General features: G+C 43.6%; 1 protein-coding gene across 2 annotated transcripts in view; it reads right to left on the bottom strand.

The window, feature by feature from the left end:
- The window catches only part of CUL1 (cullin 1), a 103,287-nt gene that overhangs the window by 11,828 nt on the left and 74,951 nt on the right, over positions 1 to 16,508 (bottom strand). For both annotated transcript variants that reach the window (XM_030932304.1, XM_030932303.1), the window contains exons 10-14: positions 5,144 to 5,251; positions 4,957 to 5,063; positions 2,373 to 2,421; positions 1,861 to 1,992; positions 346 to 463 (exon numbers count right to left, since the gene is read on the bottom strand). In XM_030932304.1, the coding sequence (XP_030788164.1) occupies positions 346 to 463; positions 1,861 to 1,992; positions 2,373 to 2,421; positions 4,957 to 5,063; positions 5,144 to 5,251 (514 nt within the window). The remainder of the gene's footprint in view (positions 1 to 345; positions 464 to 1,860; positions 1,993 to 2,372; positions 2,422 to 4,956; positions 5,064 to 5,143; positions 5,252 to 16,508) is intronic.

The following is a 16,508-nucleotide window of genomic DNA, read 5'->3' on the forward strand; positions in this document are numbered from 1 at the left end:
CTTGACTATTACCTATGCAGGCCAAGTGAACACGAAAATAAATGCTAGAATGGATTCAAGCTAAGGTTTACAACAAGACAAAACCACGCCTGTGAGACCCTCCCCAGATCCCAACAGGTGGTGACCTCGCCCCAGTACAGCTGACACCACTTCAGGGGCTGTCATCTCCTAATGTCACACGGGAGTTGGGGGAGGAGGGTTGGGCATTTGGGAAGAATCTCCTGATTCTTAGTTTGTGAATTTCTGACGAAGTCCCTCCCATCTTCACCTAATACTTTGTCATTTCTTCATTTGGTACAAAGAACTCTGCCTGTAAACACAACAGACAGACACACGGATACTCACAGTCTAGGGGTTCTGAATTTGTCAAGTGCTTTTTGAACTGCTCGTTCAGATCTTTGCTCACGCCAATGTCTTGAAACATGCGCTGAAGTTTAGAGGTGTACTCGAACCCGCAAGCTTGCTGAGAAGAACCCAGATGACTGTCTTATTAATTTGTACAAAAATATAAATGTATACAAGGGACTCTTAGAGAAATCAGAGTATACAATATATAATTATATGGAATTACTAGCAAAGCTAGTAACATTTTGCTATATTTTACAGTACAAATATGCATGGATTAATATTAACACACTGTCGAAAACCCCACAGCTCTATGTTGCACAGTGAAGTCTTCGCACACACAATTCATACACAATTTGTGAGCATCTAAGAGCAAGGTGTCCTGGCACTATGGTAGAATACAATGATGAAATAATTTGTCTCTATCTCTTACCAGAAACTGAACTGTGTGCCCCCAAAATCCCTGTGTTGAAGCCCAAACCTCCAATGTGATGCTATGTGGAGGGATCAGGTCTTGAACGTGGGGCCTCTCAACGGGACTGGTGTGCTTGTAAGAGATGCAGAGGAGCTCTGCACTCTCTCTGCCACGTGAGGCACCGCAAGAAGGTGGCTGCCTACAAAGCAGGAAGAGGGCCCGCACCAGGAACCGAATCAGCAGGCACCCTGATCTCGGACTTGCAGCCTCCAGAATTGTGAGAAACAATTTCTGTTGTTTAAACCACCTGGTCTATGGTATTTTCTCACGGCAGCCCACGCTGACAAAGACACCCACATAATTTCAGGTCACAGTAAAATATGCTCCAAGTCAGATAAGAGCAGTCGACAGCGCTGACACACAGGCGTGCAAAGGAGGGGGCGGAGGAAGAGCTGCCGACAGCAAAGTAACCAAGCCCTCCACTCAGCTCCAGGCCAGCACAATGTGAATGCGCTCCAAGGCCAAAGGTGTGGGAGGCAGGAGAGGCCCCACAGATGGTGAGCTGAGCCCAGCCAGGCCTGGGTAGGATGGAAGCCCCACGGGGGGGTTGGGGAGAAGGGGTCAGGAAGGCACTGGGGCCCAACGAGAGTAGAGCGATAGCTGTGGGAGGCTTTCAGAAGAGCAGCGGCAGAGCTTCTTGTACAAACCACTGCACAAACTCCTCTGCCTGCCTCATAACATGGAGAGACTAAGAGCTGTTTTAATAATGACTCGGCTCACGCCTGTAATCCCAGCACTTTGGGAGGCCAAGGCGGGCGGATCACGAGGTCAGGAGATCGAGACCATCCTGACTAACATGGTGAAACCCGTTTCTACTAAAAATACAAAAAAATTAGCCGGGCCGGGTGGCGGGCGCCTGTAGTCCCAGCTACTCAGGAGGCTGAGGCAGGAGAATGGCCTGAACCCGGGAAGCGGAGCTTGCAGTGAGTCAAGATCAGGCCACTGCACTCCAGCCTGGGTGACAGAGTGAGACTCCGTCTCAAAAAAAAAAAAATAATAATGACTCGGAAGCTGGGATTTTTCAGGAAGATGAAACTCACCTTTAACTTGGAGATCATGCTGGCTTCGGCATCATCACTCGCGCTATTCTGGTGGACGAGCCTCTTGGCGAGCATCTTCGCGTAGAACTTCTGAAATACGTCTTTGTCTTCTATGTACTTGAAGACAACCATCTGGCAAAGCCACCGAGACAACACACTTAACAAGCACACACACAAGCCAACAGTGCAGAGCCGACTGTCACCGGCCACAAGCCAGGAGCCAAGATGTGCCCTTGGCTTTGGGCAGGTCTGTATGCCAACGTTTATGATGGCAAAAACTCCACCCCAGAGTCTTGAAAGTTTGTGAATCCCTTAATTCAGTGAGTTGGACTATTAATGAGAAAAGTCTGAATGCTAAAAGTAGTAACTCAATTTAGGAAGTAAAACCATAGATTCAAAATAAAATCAATGATTATTACTTTTCACATTTCACAGGCCCTCTATCAATAGCATGACAAACAGCTTGTGAAATACACAGCTACTGGAAATGGATATGATCTTGAAGCACTTACCACTTGATTGAGTGTGTCTTCTAGTTCTGCCTCCTCTGGGTTCTTGGAACTGAAAATTTAAAAAAGATACCATGTTTTAAAACATCAGTACATTTAAACAAGCACCACTCAGCCAGAAAGCAGGTTCAAGCATTCAAAAGATCAGTTCTCATCAGATTAGTGCAGAGAAAGAGGGAAGGATGACTTTCCTTACAAATTGGCAATCTCATACCATAACCTCATCATTGAAGAAAAGATTATGAAATAGTCATTTAGAATATCCAAGGTGAAAACCAATAGGAGATATTTATAAAACGTTTCCAAAAACATTCTGAAGAAGTTTGCCTTTAAGATAATCCACTTAAACTCCAGGAAAGGAAATTCACTTTACCAACTGCTTTCTAGTCTGCTGTAATTTAACTTTGGAGAAATAAAAAGGCACACAGATTCCCTTTCATGGCCCAGTCATTAAAGATAATGAAGGGGTTTAAATTCCTACTAAACTGCTGCCCTCTGTAGTTATATGTACAAGAGATGATTGTCCTTTAACAACTGATTCACTCTATGAACAAACAATAATTCAAAGGTGACTTAAAGGTAGATGAAGTTTTGTACAGGTCTTTTCTACAAGACCGCTTTATCAACAACACCCCTGATTCATATAAAACGAATCAGCCACCACAGAAACTCTGAAGACGTGTCTCCAACTGGAGAAGAGGTGTCTCCAACTTAAGAACAGTTGGTTCAGAAAACCCAGCCCTATTCTTGGCACTCTTGGGTCGGGGTGTTCCTCTTCCCTTGGAGCAGTTTAACTTAGTGCCTTCCCTGACTCCACTCGCTGAACACACACTCGTTAAATAGATGCTGTGGAAATGTCTCTGCCATTCTGTCTGCATCAGTGGCCTTAACCAGTAATCAGTAGACTTGATGAGGGACATTTATGAAAAGACAAGGGATAAAAAGGACACTAAGGCCAGGCACGGTGGCTCACACCTGTAATCCTAGCACTTTGGGAGGCTGAGGCGGGTGGATCACTTGAGGTCAGGAGTTGGGAGACGAGTCTGGCCAACATGGTGAAACCCTATCTCTACTAAAAAAAAAAAAAAAAATTAGCTGGGTGTGGTGGCATGCCTGTAGTCCCAGCTACTCAGGAGGCTAAGGCATGAGACTCGCTTAAACTCAGGAGACAGAGGTTGCAGCGAGCCGAGATCATGCCACTGGCATTCCAGCCTGGGTGACAGAGTGAGACTAAGTCTCAAAAAAAAAAAAAAAAACCCAAAAAATCAAAACAAACAAACAAACAAAAACCCACGATACTAACGATACTAAGTGTTCTGTCAAACAAACTGAAGACCCAGTAGAGTACCTCCATAGTCATAACATGCAGCCCCCCAGAATGAAACCAAGTCATAAGAGGCCTTCCAATTTAAAGCCCCTTCTCATTTCTGGAGAGGATCCGACTTGTTAAATTACACACTAAACCAGGAATAAATATTCCTGTTTATTGCAATAAACAGGAAAAAAAAAAAAAAAATCAAACACTCAGAGTTTCTCACTGGCTTTGGGTAAACGGGGTTAAGAGAAAGCTATTGACCTTCATCAAATGTTCTCCCATCATTTACCAAAAAGGCCACATAGTTTTTACACAGTTCTCTGTTAATGTAGTAAATGACATCAGACTTAGTACTGCTGGGTTATCCTAACGTTCCTAGAAAGCTATACTCTGTTTTGAAGAATTATTATTTAGTTCACAGGTAAATCTGGCTTGTTAATATTTTACTTAAGACTTCTGCAACTCTATTCTCAAGTGACACTTGTTTGCAGTCTTTTCATTCTGGTATGTGCGGGTATTCTCGGTCTTTTTTGTATTGGGGTTATGCTAGCTTTCAAGAGCTGTTTCAAATATAATTTATTAATATCAAAACCAGTATAATTTGGGAGTGGGGAAAACTATTGCAACAGAAAGCCAGAAGGAGATTGGCTTCATTAAAATCTTTAAAACGTATTGTTGTGATATTTGGAGTAGAGCATCTCTAAACTGAAAGAAACTTAAAGTGAAAGAGAAGCTGAGAGAAACCAGGACACACAAACAAAACAATCAGTGAGAACTTCAAAACACAACGCAGAGGAGAAAGCTATATATTATATTGCTTCCAGATCTTAATATACATACGCTGATTAGAAAACATATCAATTGAGAAATAAGATTCAAAAGCAAAGAATATGAAACAGCAACAGAAACTCATCTAACGAAAACAAATTTAAAACTACACAGAATAACAAAGGTAATCCACGGCCATACCACCCTGAACGGAACGTGCCCGATCTCATCTGATCTCAGAAGCGAACAGGGTGGGGCCCAGTTAGCACTTGGATGGAGAATAACCAAAGTCCCACAATACACTGAGACACCTTCTGTTTTAAAAACAGCCAGTGGGAGGGAATGCAGATTTTGAACCGGAAAGACGATTATGTTTAAGCATTTTCTCATGAGGCACAAAATTTACAATTTAATGTATGTAAAATATAATGTAAGTTTTAATTCCTCATATAAAAGCTGAGATTTTAAACAGGTATACTAAGAAAACATAGGGTCATTTAATACCTTTTCTTCAACAAGGAGTCACAGTATCGAGCCAGCAACTCAGGGGATTTACTGGATGACTGGGCCATCTTGGTAACCGCATTATTGTTTATGAAGCGACCGCAAGCCTGTGTTACACAGAATACAGTTAGAGACAAACGCCTCATCCATATATACTACAGGCAAGTCACAACCGTCACACACCTACCTTATCGAGAGCAGCCACGAAGCCAGCGTCATTGTTGAATGCAGACATTACCAGGGCATTGTATTTTTTATGAACATCAAGCACTGTCTGTACATACATTTTGGGGTCCTTAAGTGGGGGCAGAAATAGAAACAAAAGTTGGTTATTGGGGATTAAACTGTGTATTAATGTATACAATGCAGGTACTAGTATACAAAATATTCTAAAAGCTATAGATACCTTTTCAAAGTTAAGAAATAAGATCAAGAAATACTTTTGGTACCATCACTGAAACACATAGGACATTTTGTTTACATACATAAAAGAAAAAACAATCTATTCTCCACACTCAAAACTAAATATTGATTTCGAGCTTGCATTAAAAACAGTGAAAACTCAAAGAGATCATGAAACCTGCATTTTCCAAGCGACAGTTCTGCTTTGCCAATTTCTCCTTGTTAAACAGTCTGGACTGTTTCAGCTGGAGAAGGCATTTAGCCGCAGAGGTCGGTCATCAGCCCGGCTGGGCAGGCAACGTGAGGGAAAGCGGGGTTCAGGGCGCGAGTCTGACTGCGGTCCCCCACCCACTGCAAACCAGAGGCGCGGATCTGTGTGGCGCTGCGGGGGGGTCAGGGCCTCACCGCAGGACGGGAAGAGGGGCAGAGCACTGCGCAGGGCAGCAAAGGGGCCTCCCCGCAACAAGGAACAACATGGAAATGCAACGCGAAAGCTGGCCGCAGAGGCTGCTGTGGCCAAAGGAAGGCAGCGACAGTGGAAGGCAAAGGAGACTGAGCTAAGTGCTAATAAGAAAAACAGCGCTGCTGCTGGGCATGCAGTGCACGCCACCACCACCCTTCATGGGACCGCGACAGCCCACGCTGGGAAGCAGGTGCTGTTTTCATCCCCATTCTACAGATGAAGAACTGTCTGTCACAGCTAAGCACACTGCCAGAACTGGCGGCAGAAACAGGCTTGGCTCCCGGCTGCGCGGGAGCCGGGCTGGGAAGGTTGGTGGGGGAGCTCTGGACCACCCCTAGCCAAGCACAGACTCTGGCGCTGGGGCACGCCCATGTTTCCACAACACCGACCCATTCATCTGCAGGGCTCAGGTGCCAGAAATCAGCATTCCCAATTCTACCTATTCTGCATTTTTTATAACATTTGATTGATTTACTTGTTTTTAAAAAATCATGTGTAAAAGTAAGGATGAATGATTTTTCTGCAACAGGGTTACACTAGGAGTGTCAGAAGTTTCCTGTTAAAAAAAGCTCTATATAATAAATGCAAGGTTTATTATTATTATGAATATATTGTGATAAGTTCAATAAGATATAAATATGGTCTCCACTTGACACAAACATTTGGTAAGAGAAACCATTAAAAGGGAACTTAATGCAAAATAATTGCCAAATAAAAATCACTTAATAGTCAAAGGCAGGATTGCAGACATTTAATATTTTAAAATTACCATCTTAAAAATGTGAAAACACAGAGCGTTAACTGCACTTCCAGACAGTCTTGCTCTTTCTTTCTTTCTTTTTTTTTTTTTTTTTTTGAGACGGAGTCTCGCTCTGTCGCCCAGGCTGGAGTGCAGTGGCACGATCTCGGCTCACTGCAAGCTCCGGGGCCTCCCGGGTTCACGCCATTCTCCTGCCTCAGCCTCCCGAGTAGCTGGGACTACAGGCGCCCACCACCACACCCAGCTAATTTTTGTATTTTTAGTAGAGACGGGGTTTCACCATGTTTGCCAGGATGGTCTCGATCTCCTGACCTCGTGATCCACCCGCCCCGGCCTCCCAAAGTGCTGGGATTACAGGCGTGAGCCACCGCGCCCGGCTGCTCTTGGTTTCATGGCTATCCCAGACGTAGGGAAACTTCTTCCACTTTGCCTGGATGGTCTTAATCTTCAGAGTGAACCAAAAGCACCTCCAAGTTGGGCCATATCTTATTTCATATAAGCTTGCTTCTTTTAAACAATGAAAATATTTTCTGCTTGACCTAATTGTGGTTTTGCCACTGAAAATTTATTGCTTCTGCCAATTCAGATTTCAGATCACTTTCAGATTTCACATCAAATTATTCCAGAACATTCAGATATACTTCTCTCTGCCTTCCTTCTGTTACAGTATTTACAAAGTGCTCCAGCCTACAGTGAGGATTCAAACACTGGAAAATGCTAGAAACGTTATTGGGTAGTTTTTGAATACGGTAACATGCAGGATCTCTTAACAAGTTAACAGCCCTACAAAGAACTGCGTGTCAAAACTGCCAATTTAAGGACTCAATTTGCTTCCAAAACTTGCTATTTTTTTGGAAGACCACTCACAGGATTTATGTATAGTATGTTACGTATATAAATATTAATAATTATTTTATTTGCAAGAATGATTCACCCTTAGCAGCAGAGGGGCTACAGACCCACCTTACAAGGCCTTGCCCACTTGGCAGCCTGACCTGGCAGCCTGCACGGCTTCCCTGCCACACGCCTTCACCCTCTTTCCCGAAAACGCCAGCCTCGACTTACTCCATGCTCTTGCTTGCGATCTGTCATTGGTGGACTCCTCTGAACCAAGTGACGTCTCTCTGTTGACTATAACGTTTCTGAATTATAATACTTTTCTGTATTTTCTCAAAATTTTTTGGCCATTTTTCGTCAGATTTGGAATTTGGAAAAATACCAATTTCCCAAGGAACGCCAGGAACAACTTCTCACATGGAAAGCCAAATCTCCAGGAGTAAAGAAGTCTTCAGACTCCAATTCCCAAATTCTTTCAACTACAGCAGTCTGGCTGGTGAGATGGGAGGACTTGCATGGAAGCTACTAAGGGAAGTGTGTCAAAACACTGGCCTTGGCTGGGCTCGGTAGCTCATGCCTGTAATCCCCACACTTTGGGAGGCCGAGGAGGGCAGATCATGAGGGTCAGGAGTTCTAGACCAGCCTAGCCAACATGGGGAAACCCCATCTGTACTAAAAATACCAAAAAATCAGCTGGGGCGGGGGGTGGTGGGCACCTATAATCCCAGCTACCCGGGAGACAGAGGTTGCAGGAGAGGCTGAGGCAGGAGAATCGTTTGAACCCAGGAGACAGAGGTTGCAGTGAGCCGAGATCGCATCATTGCACTCCAGCCCCGGTGACAGTGCGAGACTCTGTTTCAAAAAAAAAAAAAAAAAATCTAGCCTTGAAAATGTGAATTTAGCATTTGAGGTTCAGAGAAAAGCCATTTAGGAACTGGTCAAGGAGCAGACAAAGAACACACTAGAATAATATAGGGGAGAGAATTTTAAGGAAATAGAGAAAAGATGTTCAAAAGGGGAGTAGATCTAACATTCGGGAGGTAAACGATGGAAGAGAGGTTATAAAACTGTAAGGAGAGAGATCAGCTGGATCAAATGGATGTTTTTTTTCAAGAAAACAAAGAATGAATGTTTGAGGTTTAAAAAAATAAGTAGTAATGGGTTTGACTCAGGACCCTCCATGTATTCATGGGAGCTTTTCACATGTAAGAAACAGGACATCTCCCAGGCTTGTCCCTCAGGGCTCATTCAACTCCTACATGATTGCAGTTGTTATATGAGGACAGACACATTCATGTCTACACCAAACTTCCCCCAGGTGAGCCCATGTGGCCTGCCCTGGGCCATCATGGGATTCCCAAAGCCTTATGTCACGAATGGCCTGATCCACTCCCCAGTCCTGCGTTCTCTGGAGCTCTTCTTGGCAAGTGCCACCACTCACCCAGCAGCTCATCAGGGCCCCGGGACTCAGTTCCTGCTTTCCCACTCATGACTCCTGTGAATCCACTCGATCCACATAACCTGTCCATTTCTTTTCAACGTTTTATTGTGGAAAAAATTCAAATATATTCACAATTAGAAAGAGCAGTAAAACTTACCCCATGTAATTCATCATCCAGTTTTAACAACTGTCAAAACGCAAAACCTGTTGGTTACAGAGCCAGCGTCCCTGCATCATTCTTCTCTCCATTCCCCCCCCCGACCAGCCCAGTCTCCAGTGGGCCACTATCACTACCTGAACCATGACAACAAACCTAACTAACCTAACTGGCATACCTGTGTGTTAGTCAAGGTTCCCCAGAAGGACAGAACTAATAGGAGATAAATATATGGGAGTTTATTAAGTATTAACTTACACAATCACAAGGTCCTACAACAGGCTGTCTGCAAGCTTGAGGAGCAAGGACAGCCAGTCCGAGTCCCAAAACTGAAGAACCTGGGGTCTGATGTTCAAGGGCAGGAAGCATCAGCACAGGAGAAAGATGTAGGCTGGGAGGCTAGGCCAGTCTCGCCTTTTCACGTTTTTCTGCCTGCCTTATATTCGCTGGCAGCTAATTAGATTGTGCCCACCCAGACTGAGGGTGGGTCTGCCTTCCCCAGCCCACTGACTCAAATGTTAATGTCCTTTGGCAACACCCTCACAGACACGCTCAGGAACAATACTTTGCATCCTTCAATCCAATCAAGTTGACACTCAATATTAACCATCACAACTTGTAACAACTCTTCTTCCTTTTCACCCACTTTCTATATGGCAGCAAGCACATATATCCCGTCGATTCCATGACTGTATCACTCTCCATTGATTTCCTCTAGACCTTAGGATTAAGCCAATATCATCAACATGGCTTTCAAGGTCTCTCCTGGTCTGGCCAGCCCATGCTGCCTTCATGCTTACCTTCTACCTCAGGTCATACCTGGTTTCTTCATTCTTAGAATGGGCTGTGTGTACGCCCACTGAGGGGCTTTGTTCTATCTGGGATCCCCTTTTGCCCAGCTAGCTTTAACTCTTTTCTCCAGCTCAAACACTTTTTTCAGGGATGTTTTCTCTGAATTTCCAAGATAGGCTGAGGCTGCCCTGTTAGATTACCCAAACCCCATCCCAACAGTAATCACACCTGCCAATTCCTTGCTAACGGCCTTTCTTGCTGGGCACATCTCAGTGCTGCCCACTGGGGCCGTGTCTGCCTGCTACCACTGCCATACTTCTAAGTACCTATAGTGAAGTGGCATTCATCAAATCATTTTCTAAATGGCTGAACCAGCAACATAATAATAATGATAACTGAATTACGACCTTTTATTCCATACATTTCCACTAAAAGGATAATTCTAAAAGCCAATTTCATGAAGAGAAAATACACGTTAAGAGTCTCACATAACTTTTTATCCTACTCTTTCTTAAAAAGGTAAACCAAATACGGCATACAGAGAGGTCTGAGGACATCATCTCATGAAGAGTTGGTATATATTTACACACAATTTCTGGGGGTCAGTTGTGATCCCAAGTGATACTTTAACACTCAAACACTTCCTAATAACCCAGCACCATTCAAGAATATTGCTAAAGAGGAATACTGGGGTGCTACAGGCTCGAGGGGAGCCTCCTTCACCATTTCACGTACATAAACTGGTGCTCTCCAGGCTGAGGGGACAGATCTGACAGTCTGTGGAAAGCTGCTCTTGCCTGCACTACCTCTGAGGGTACATTCAGCCTCCACACCTTTCATCCAGCAAAGGGCTAAAGAGAGCAGATCAATTACAAGAGCTTTAGGAGAGTTCCCTGAGGACAGGCAGTCGACAACAACGCTCAACCTCAGGACACCAGGACCTGGCTCAACACTGTCCAGTCTTACCTCTAGATAATTTTTCCTTAAGAAGGGGAGAGAAATGAGGCCCCATTAAGTAACAAAAACATATCGTGCAATTGTTTGGGGGCAGTGTCGTTTTTCCCATTAGCATCAGCACTTGGTCTTCAAGTAGTATTATCTCCATGCAAAACACAGAGAAGCAAAAGTTTCAGAAAAAAAACCACAGAGAGTTATGTGTGCAGAGCATGCACTTAGACCATTATCTGGGAAGGTGCTCAGTGGTGTCCCCACCACCCGGCATGGTTCTGTGGTGTCCCCACCACCCGGCATGGTTCTGAGGTCCCCACCACCCGGCATGGTTCTGTGGTGTCCACCCCTGCCAGTCTGTGTGTGCTCAGGGGAAAACATTAATTTTGATATTAACTGGCAAAAAAATGTTAGACCTCAAAAATCATTTAGAAATAATCTTGCATTTTCTTAATAGGCCTTTTCTACTCTATCACCTAACCTCTTTCAATAAGCAGAAACCAACAGTTCTTCAGATGGAGCGTGGTCTAAAACTTAAAATACTGAGACAAAAATACTAACAATTTAGCAAGTACTCTCTTTTCTCATTTTTTTTTTTTTTTTTTTTGGACAGGGTCTTGTTCTGTCACCCAGGCTGGAGTGCAGTGGTGTGATCTTGGCTCACTGCAACCTCTGCCTCCCTGGTTCAAGCGACTCTTCTGCCTCAGCCTCCCAAGTAGCTGAGATTACAGGTGCATGCCATGACAGCCAGCTAATTTTATTTTTAGTAGAGATGGGATTTCACCATGTTGGCCAGGCTGGTCTCAAACTCCTGACCTCAGGTGATCCACCCGACTGAGCCTCCCAAAATGCTGGGATTATAGGTGTCACCCACCGTGCCTGACCTTCATTATTTTCATGGTGATGCCCTGGCAATGTTAAAGAATGCCAGCAAGAAAATGCTCCTCCCCCAAAGCCTCTATTGGTCTAAATTCAAAAATGTTGCTGCAGTTGCTCCTGGATTTCAGTCATATACATGTAGCATTGGAATGAGCGCATTTTAAGTCTTCCCTTTACTAAGCATCATAAACTACATGAGAGTTCATTTGGAGAACTCTCCAACACATGCAGACTCAGCTAAAACATCTGTTTGAAGAGGGAGTTCCTCTGGGTTCCCCAGGACTCACAAGAGTAATAACAAATCACTGGCTGACATCTACGGACCACTTCATCCAACAACAGCAGAATATACTTTCTTCTCAAATCCGCCTGCCTCAGCCTCCCAAAGTGCTGGGATCACAGGCGTGAGCCACCATGCCCAACCTTTTCTCATTATTTTAACTGGCCTACCTGCTGCTGCTTTTTGCTTCAATCATTTGTATCTATCTTGGAATCATGGCTCTGTGCCTCAGACCATAATTTTTAAATCTTTAATGTCATTGTCGCCTTTGGATTCTGATCTACCATCTACACATTCCTGATCCCAGCCCCGTAACTGTGTGGGTTTCATTTTGATTCTGGCCTTTGTTACGTCCCCTGGTTGTTCCCCTAGTCCTGGCTGACACTTACATTTTCCTTTAGTTCAAGGTGAGGCTGAAGCCTTTTGGAATGCACTCTGTACATGTGGGGGCTGTAAGTTGACTAGATTTAGGGGCTGAATGTTTAGAGACGGAAATGTTAAACTTTGAAAGTAGAACTAAGACTTGCCAGGAAAGACTGACTTCTCTGAAGAGAATGAAAAGATTTCCCAGGTAGAATGATGTTTCAGAAAGGAATAATTAAGTTAGTTCAGAAACAGAAGTAGTGTATAGGAAGATGAGTAGTAGGGCTGCCTGACTCAGCGAGGATGGACAGGAAAGAGAAGTTCATGTGCAGGGTCTCTAATTGGCCTTGAACCAATCAAGGGTTACTTCAGTACAAACTACAATTTAGTTGATGTGGGTATAAAGTCAAATTTGGGTAGGGACATGCATCCATAGTGGATTTGCTTGTGAAATGATTAAAATCTTCCCTATAATTAAGAGAAAGAAGGGTATATGTTGGATATAACAATGACAGCCTGGGCCAGGCGTGGTGGATCACACCTCTAATCCCGGCACTGTGGGAGGCCAAGGCGGGTGGATCAGCTGAGGTCGGGAGTTCAAGACCTGCCTGGCCAACATGGCGAAACCCTGTCTCTACTAAAAATACAAAAATTGGCCAGGCGTGGTGGCACATGCCTATAATCCCAGCTACTCAGGAGACCGAGGCAGGAGAATCGCTTGAACCCGGGAGGCGGAGGTTGTAGTGAGCCGAGATCATGCCATTGTGCTCCAGCCTGGGTGACAGAGTGAGATTCCATCTCAAAAAAAAAAAAAAAAAAAAAAAAAAGCAAAGCCTGGTTTTAGACTCCAAAATGACAACTGTGTACATTTTCTTTTAGGGAAAATGATTATTCTCTTCATCCCATGGCAAGACAAAATAAATCCAAACCATCCTCGTTTCTCTGAAGTTACGTACCTATAATTCACAAATTTAGCTACATGCTGTCTGAATCAGCATATATGATCAGCATACATGCTATCTGAATCAATGTATTATCAGCATATATCAGTTCTTTGTGTAATTAAATGTTCGACTTACTGTACAAAACTGTGCTTCCTTTTGTCCTAAAGACACTTTCTCCTTTCCAACATCCACTTAATCAAAACCTGCACATTTCTTTTGTTTCTTAAAAAATGTTTTAATATAGAAAATTTTCAAACATGTTCAAAATAAGAAAAGAATAGTAAAATCAAGCCCCATAAACCCATTAGCCAGCTTTAAGGAATAGCTATGGCTCTAAGAGTCCAGGAGTTTCTCATCTGACCCTCTTCCTACGTGTGTAAACCAGTTCTGTATCCCATCTTCTTTGAGCAAACCAAGCCGGGATACACTCCAAATGTAAGGTTCTGTAGCTAATTTTATCAATGACTGGACAATTTTCTTCTCTTACCATCCACAGAATGTTTGCATCAAGACTCAGTTGTTTAATCATGCACTTAACTACAGAAGAGAAAGGGGATCTTGGATGTCTAACTAAACCCAAACTCAAATCTACCAGAAGTACCTGGTAGTACATTAGTCTGTTCACTGTGTCTAAGTTCACAAATGACTGGGCTTGTATAATTATTTCTAATTCAGCTCCCCAATCCAAATCACAGAACTTTTTCTGCTAAGGTGCTAGGATCTACCCCTTAGTCTTCCACTGAAAAATAACTTGCCAGAGCTACCTAATTTCTGCCCATCAAATTCTCCATCTGACGTGCTGCCTTTTATGAGTGTTATACCATCACCCCAATCCTGGAGCCAGCTACTGAGAACAGCTTCTGAAAATTTCTCCTGTTTCAACACAGCAATTCTCAGAACCGCGAATAACTTTCACAACACTGCTCCTCAGTCAGTGTCTGCAGCCCAACACCCCAATGTTAGAGCCGGCAGCCCTGCTGGGTGCTGAAGTATCTAACACACCCATCTCTGTTGGGCCACACTGCAATACCTGTTAGGCTGAGGACACTAAATCAAGATATGGTTTCAAAGAGGTGCTTTTTTGTTGCTACTTCTGCCCTGAAGACCAAGAGTAAGGAAATATTCTCTTACAGCCTGATTTATGTGTATTTAGAAAACTGTCTTTGTAGGGGAATACAGTAACATCCAGATTGCTGAGCAATGATGTGTTAAACATTCAAAATGGAGTCAACTGTAGAGTCAAGCATTAATTAACAAGAACTTACAAGCTTGCATTATTTGACCCTTCTCCTGAACTTTATTTTGGCATTATGCATGGAAAATTATCAGACTATCCAAGGACTTGATGATATCCTATTTCCTTGTACGTGTACCGCTGATGATACTGTCCACGGCACTACCATGCTTTTTAGGATGAGCCACTGGAGAAAGTATCCTCATCTCTGACTACCAAGAAAAATCATTCTTCTGAGTTACCAGCTGACTGTACCCCACGGCACTGGCTGTCTTTAGTGGCAAGCTCTCTGTACTGACTACAATGATTTCAGGGCAAATTACGACTAACTCTAACCAGAGTACTGGACTGCACTGCACATACTTTGAGAATTATATTAAGCTTTATTTTGTGTTTCATATCCTTATTTTGCTACTCTCTGATTTATTTATCCTATTTTATTTCACGTATTGCATAAGCAGCCCCACGTCCTTTTCAGAGCAATGGGAAGTATAACTAAGATGTAAGTATACTGAAACACTATTCTGGACACGGTGTCATGCTAAGCTCTGAGGACACAAAACTGGATAGAGCCATCTCTGCTACAAGAGAGGGACATTCACACGGACATCTAAAGCATAAAGCAGTGCACATGTCACATCAACAGTCCAATGTGCTATTATTTCGAGGGGGAGATGCTACCATTCCAATGTGATTGAGAAAACTTTTGAGCTGGGTGTTGAGAGATAAACAGGTATTTCACAGGTAGAAAAAAGAAGGACTGTGTCTAAGAAGAGAAGACAGAAAAACTAGGAAGGTAGAGTGAAGCAAATTTACGCAATGGTGGGCTCCAGCTGAGATGACACACACAGCAGGGTCAAGAGTCATGGAGCCGAGACAGCAGCCCTGTAGCAGATGGCCTTCACCATTACCATCCACAGATCCTTGCTGGGTAAGAGGCTAGGCCCGAAACCGCAGAGCATAAAACTGTAATGAGGCGTGAGCTTCGCTCTCAAGGGCTGTACAACCTATGGTGCAGTGACAGGAAGCACAGGAAGTTATAAACACATGTACACTTGTGATGAGAGTTTTACAAATAGGGTTTACAAATAGGAAGAGTTAAGGTCAGCTCTTTCTAGAAGGGAGGATTTGAGCTGGCCTTAAAAGCAGGACTAAGACAAACAGAAGGTAAGAATGACTGTGTTACAAATAGAGACATTAGCCAGGGTTTTGGGGTGGGGGAATGATATTATAATAGTTTCACTGGACGACGGGGTTCATGAAAATGTGGGCTAATTAGAGGATTTTGATTTAGTATAATACATGATTTATATTGTCACAAGGAAGGGCTTTATTCTGCTTTGTTTAAAACAAAGGATGAAAAGAACGTAGAGTAAAATTATAAACGTATTAAGTGGTATTTCTGAAAGATGAAACTGCTAATTATCATGAGGGATGAATGGGAATGGGAGAGGTGTGGGGCCATTTGGGAAGAGAAGTGCCAGACGAAGCCCAGATTCAGATGGTAGCCTTGGGACTGGAGAGAAAATGCACAGAAAACAGTAAGAGCCAAGGGAGGAGGAATTCCCATGCTCCACTGACTCATCCCAGAAGACAGAGGAGGAGACAGCTCGCTATCGAAGACAGGCCGGCTGCTTACTGCTTTGAGAAGGATTCTGAGGCCACATCCAGACCCTGTGGGAAATTATACCCTATTAGATTACTAATGCTTACGATGAACAAAGCATGAGGGCAGGGTGACTCATGCTACACAGCTGCCACCTCTGTGCTAAGGAATGGAAGAAGAGGTGAGTTTCAAATGGACATGCAACGTAGGCACTAAACTAGGCAGATGAGGTCATGGAGATGTGACAAAGACAAAGGCAAGGCATTCTAATTCAGAATTCTTGACATCACGTCTACTATAGGAATGCCCTAAATGCTTGCTGAATAAATGAAACGACGATTTTGGTTTGATCTGCAAAATTTGTTTGCCCTTTGAGTTGAAACACTGACTACATCATGCAGCTAAAAATACTCCTCAATTTGGGATTATGTTTCAATAAACCCATC

The sequence above is a fragment of the Rhinopithecus roxellana genome, chromosome 6 (assembly GCF_007565055.1).
Source record: "Rhinopithecus roxellana isolate Shanxi Qingling chromosome 6, ASM756505v1, whole genome shotgun sequence".
Taxonomy (NCBI): domain Eukaryota; kingdom Metazoa; phylum Chordata; class Mammalia; order Primates; family Cercopithecidae; genus Rhinopithecus; species Rhinopithecus roxellana.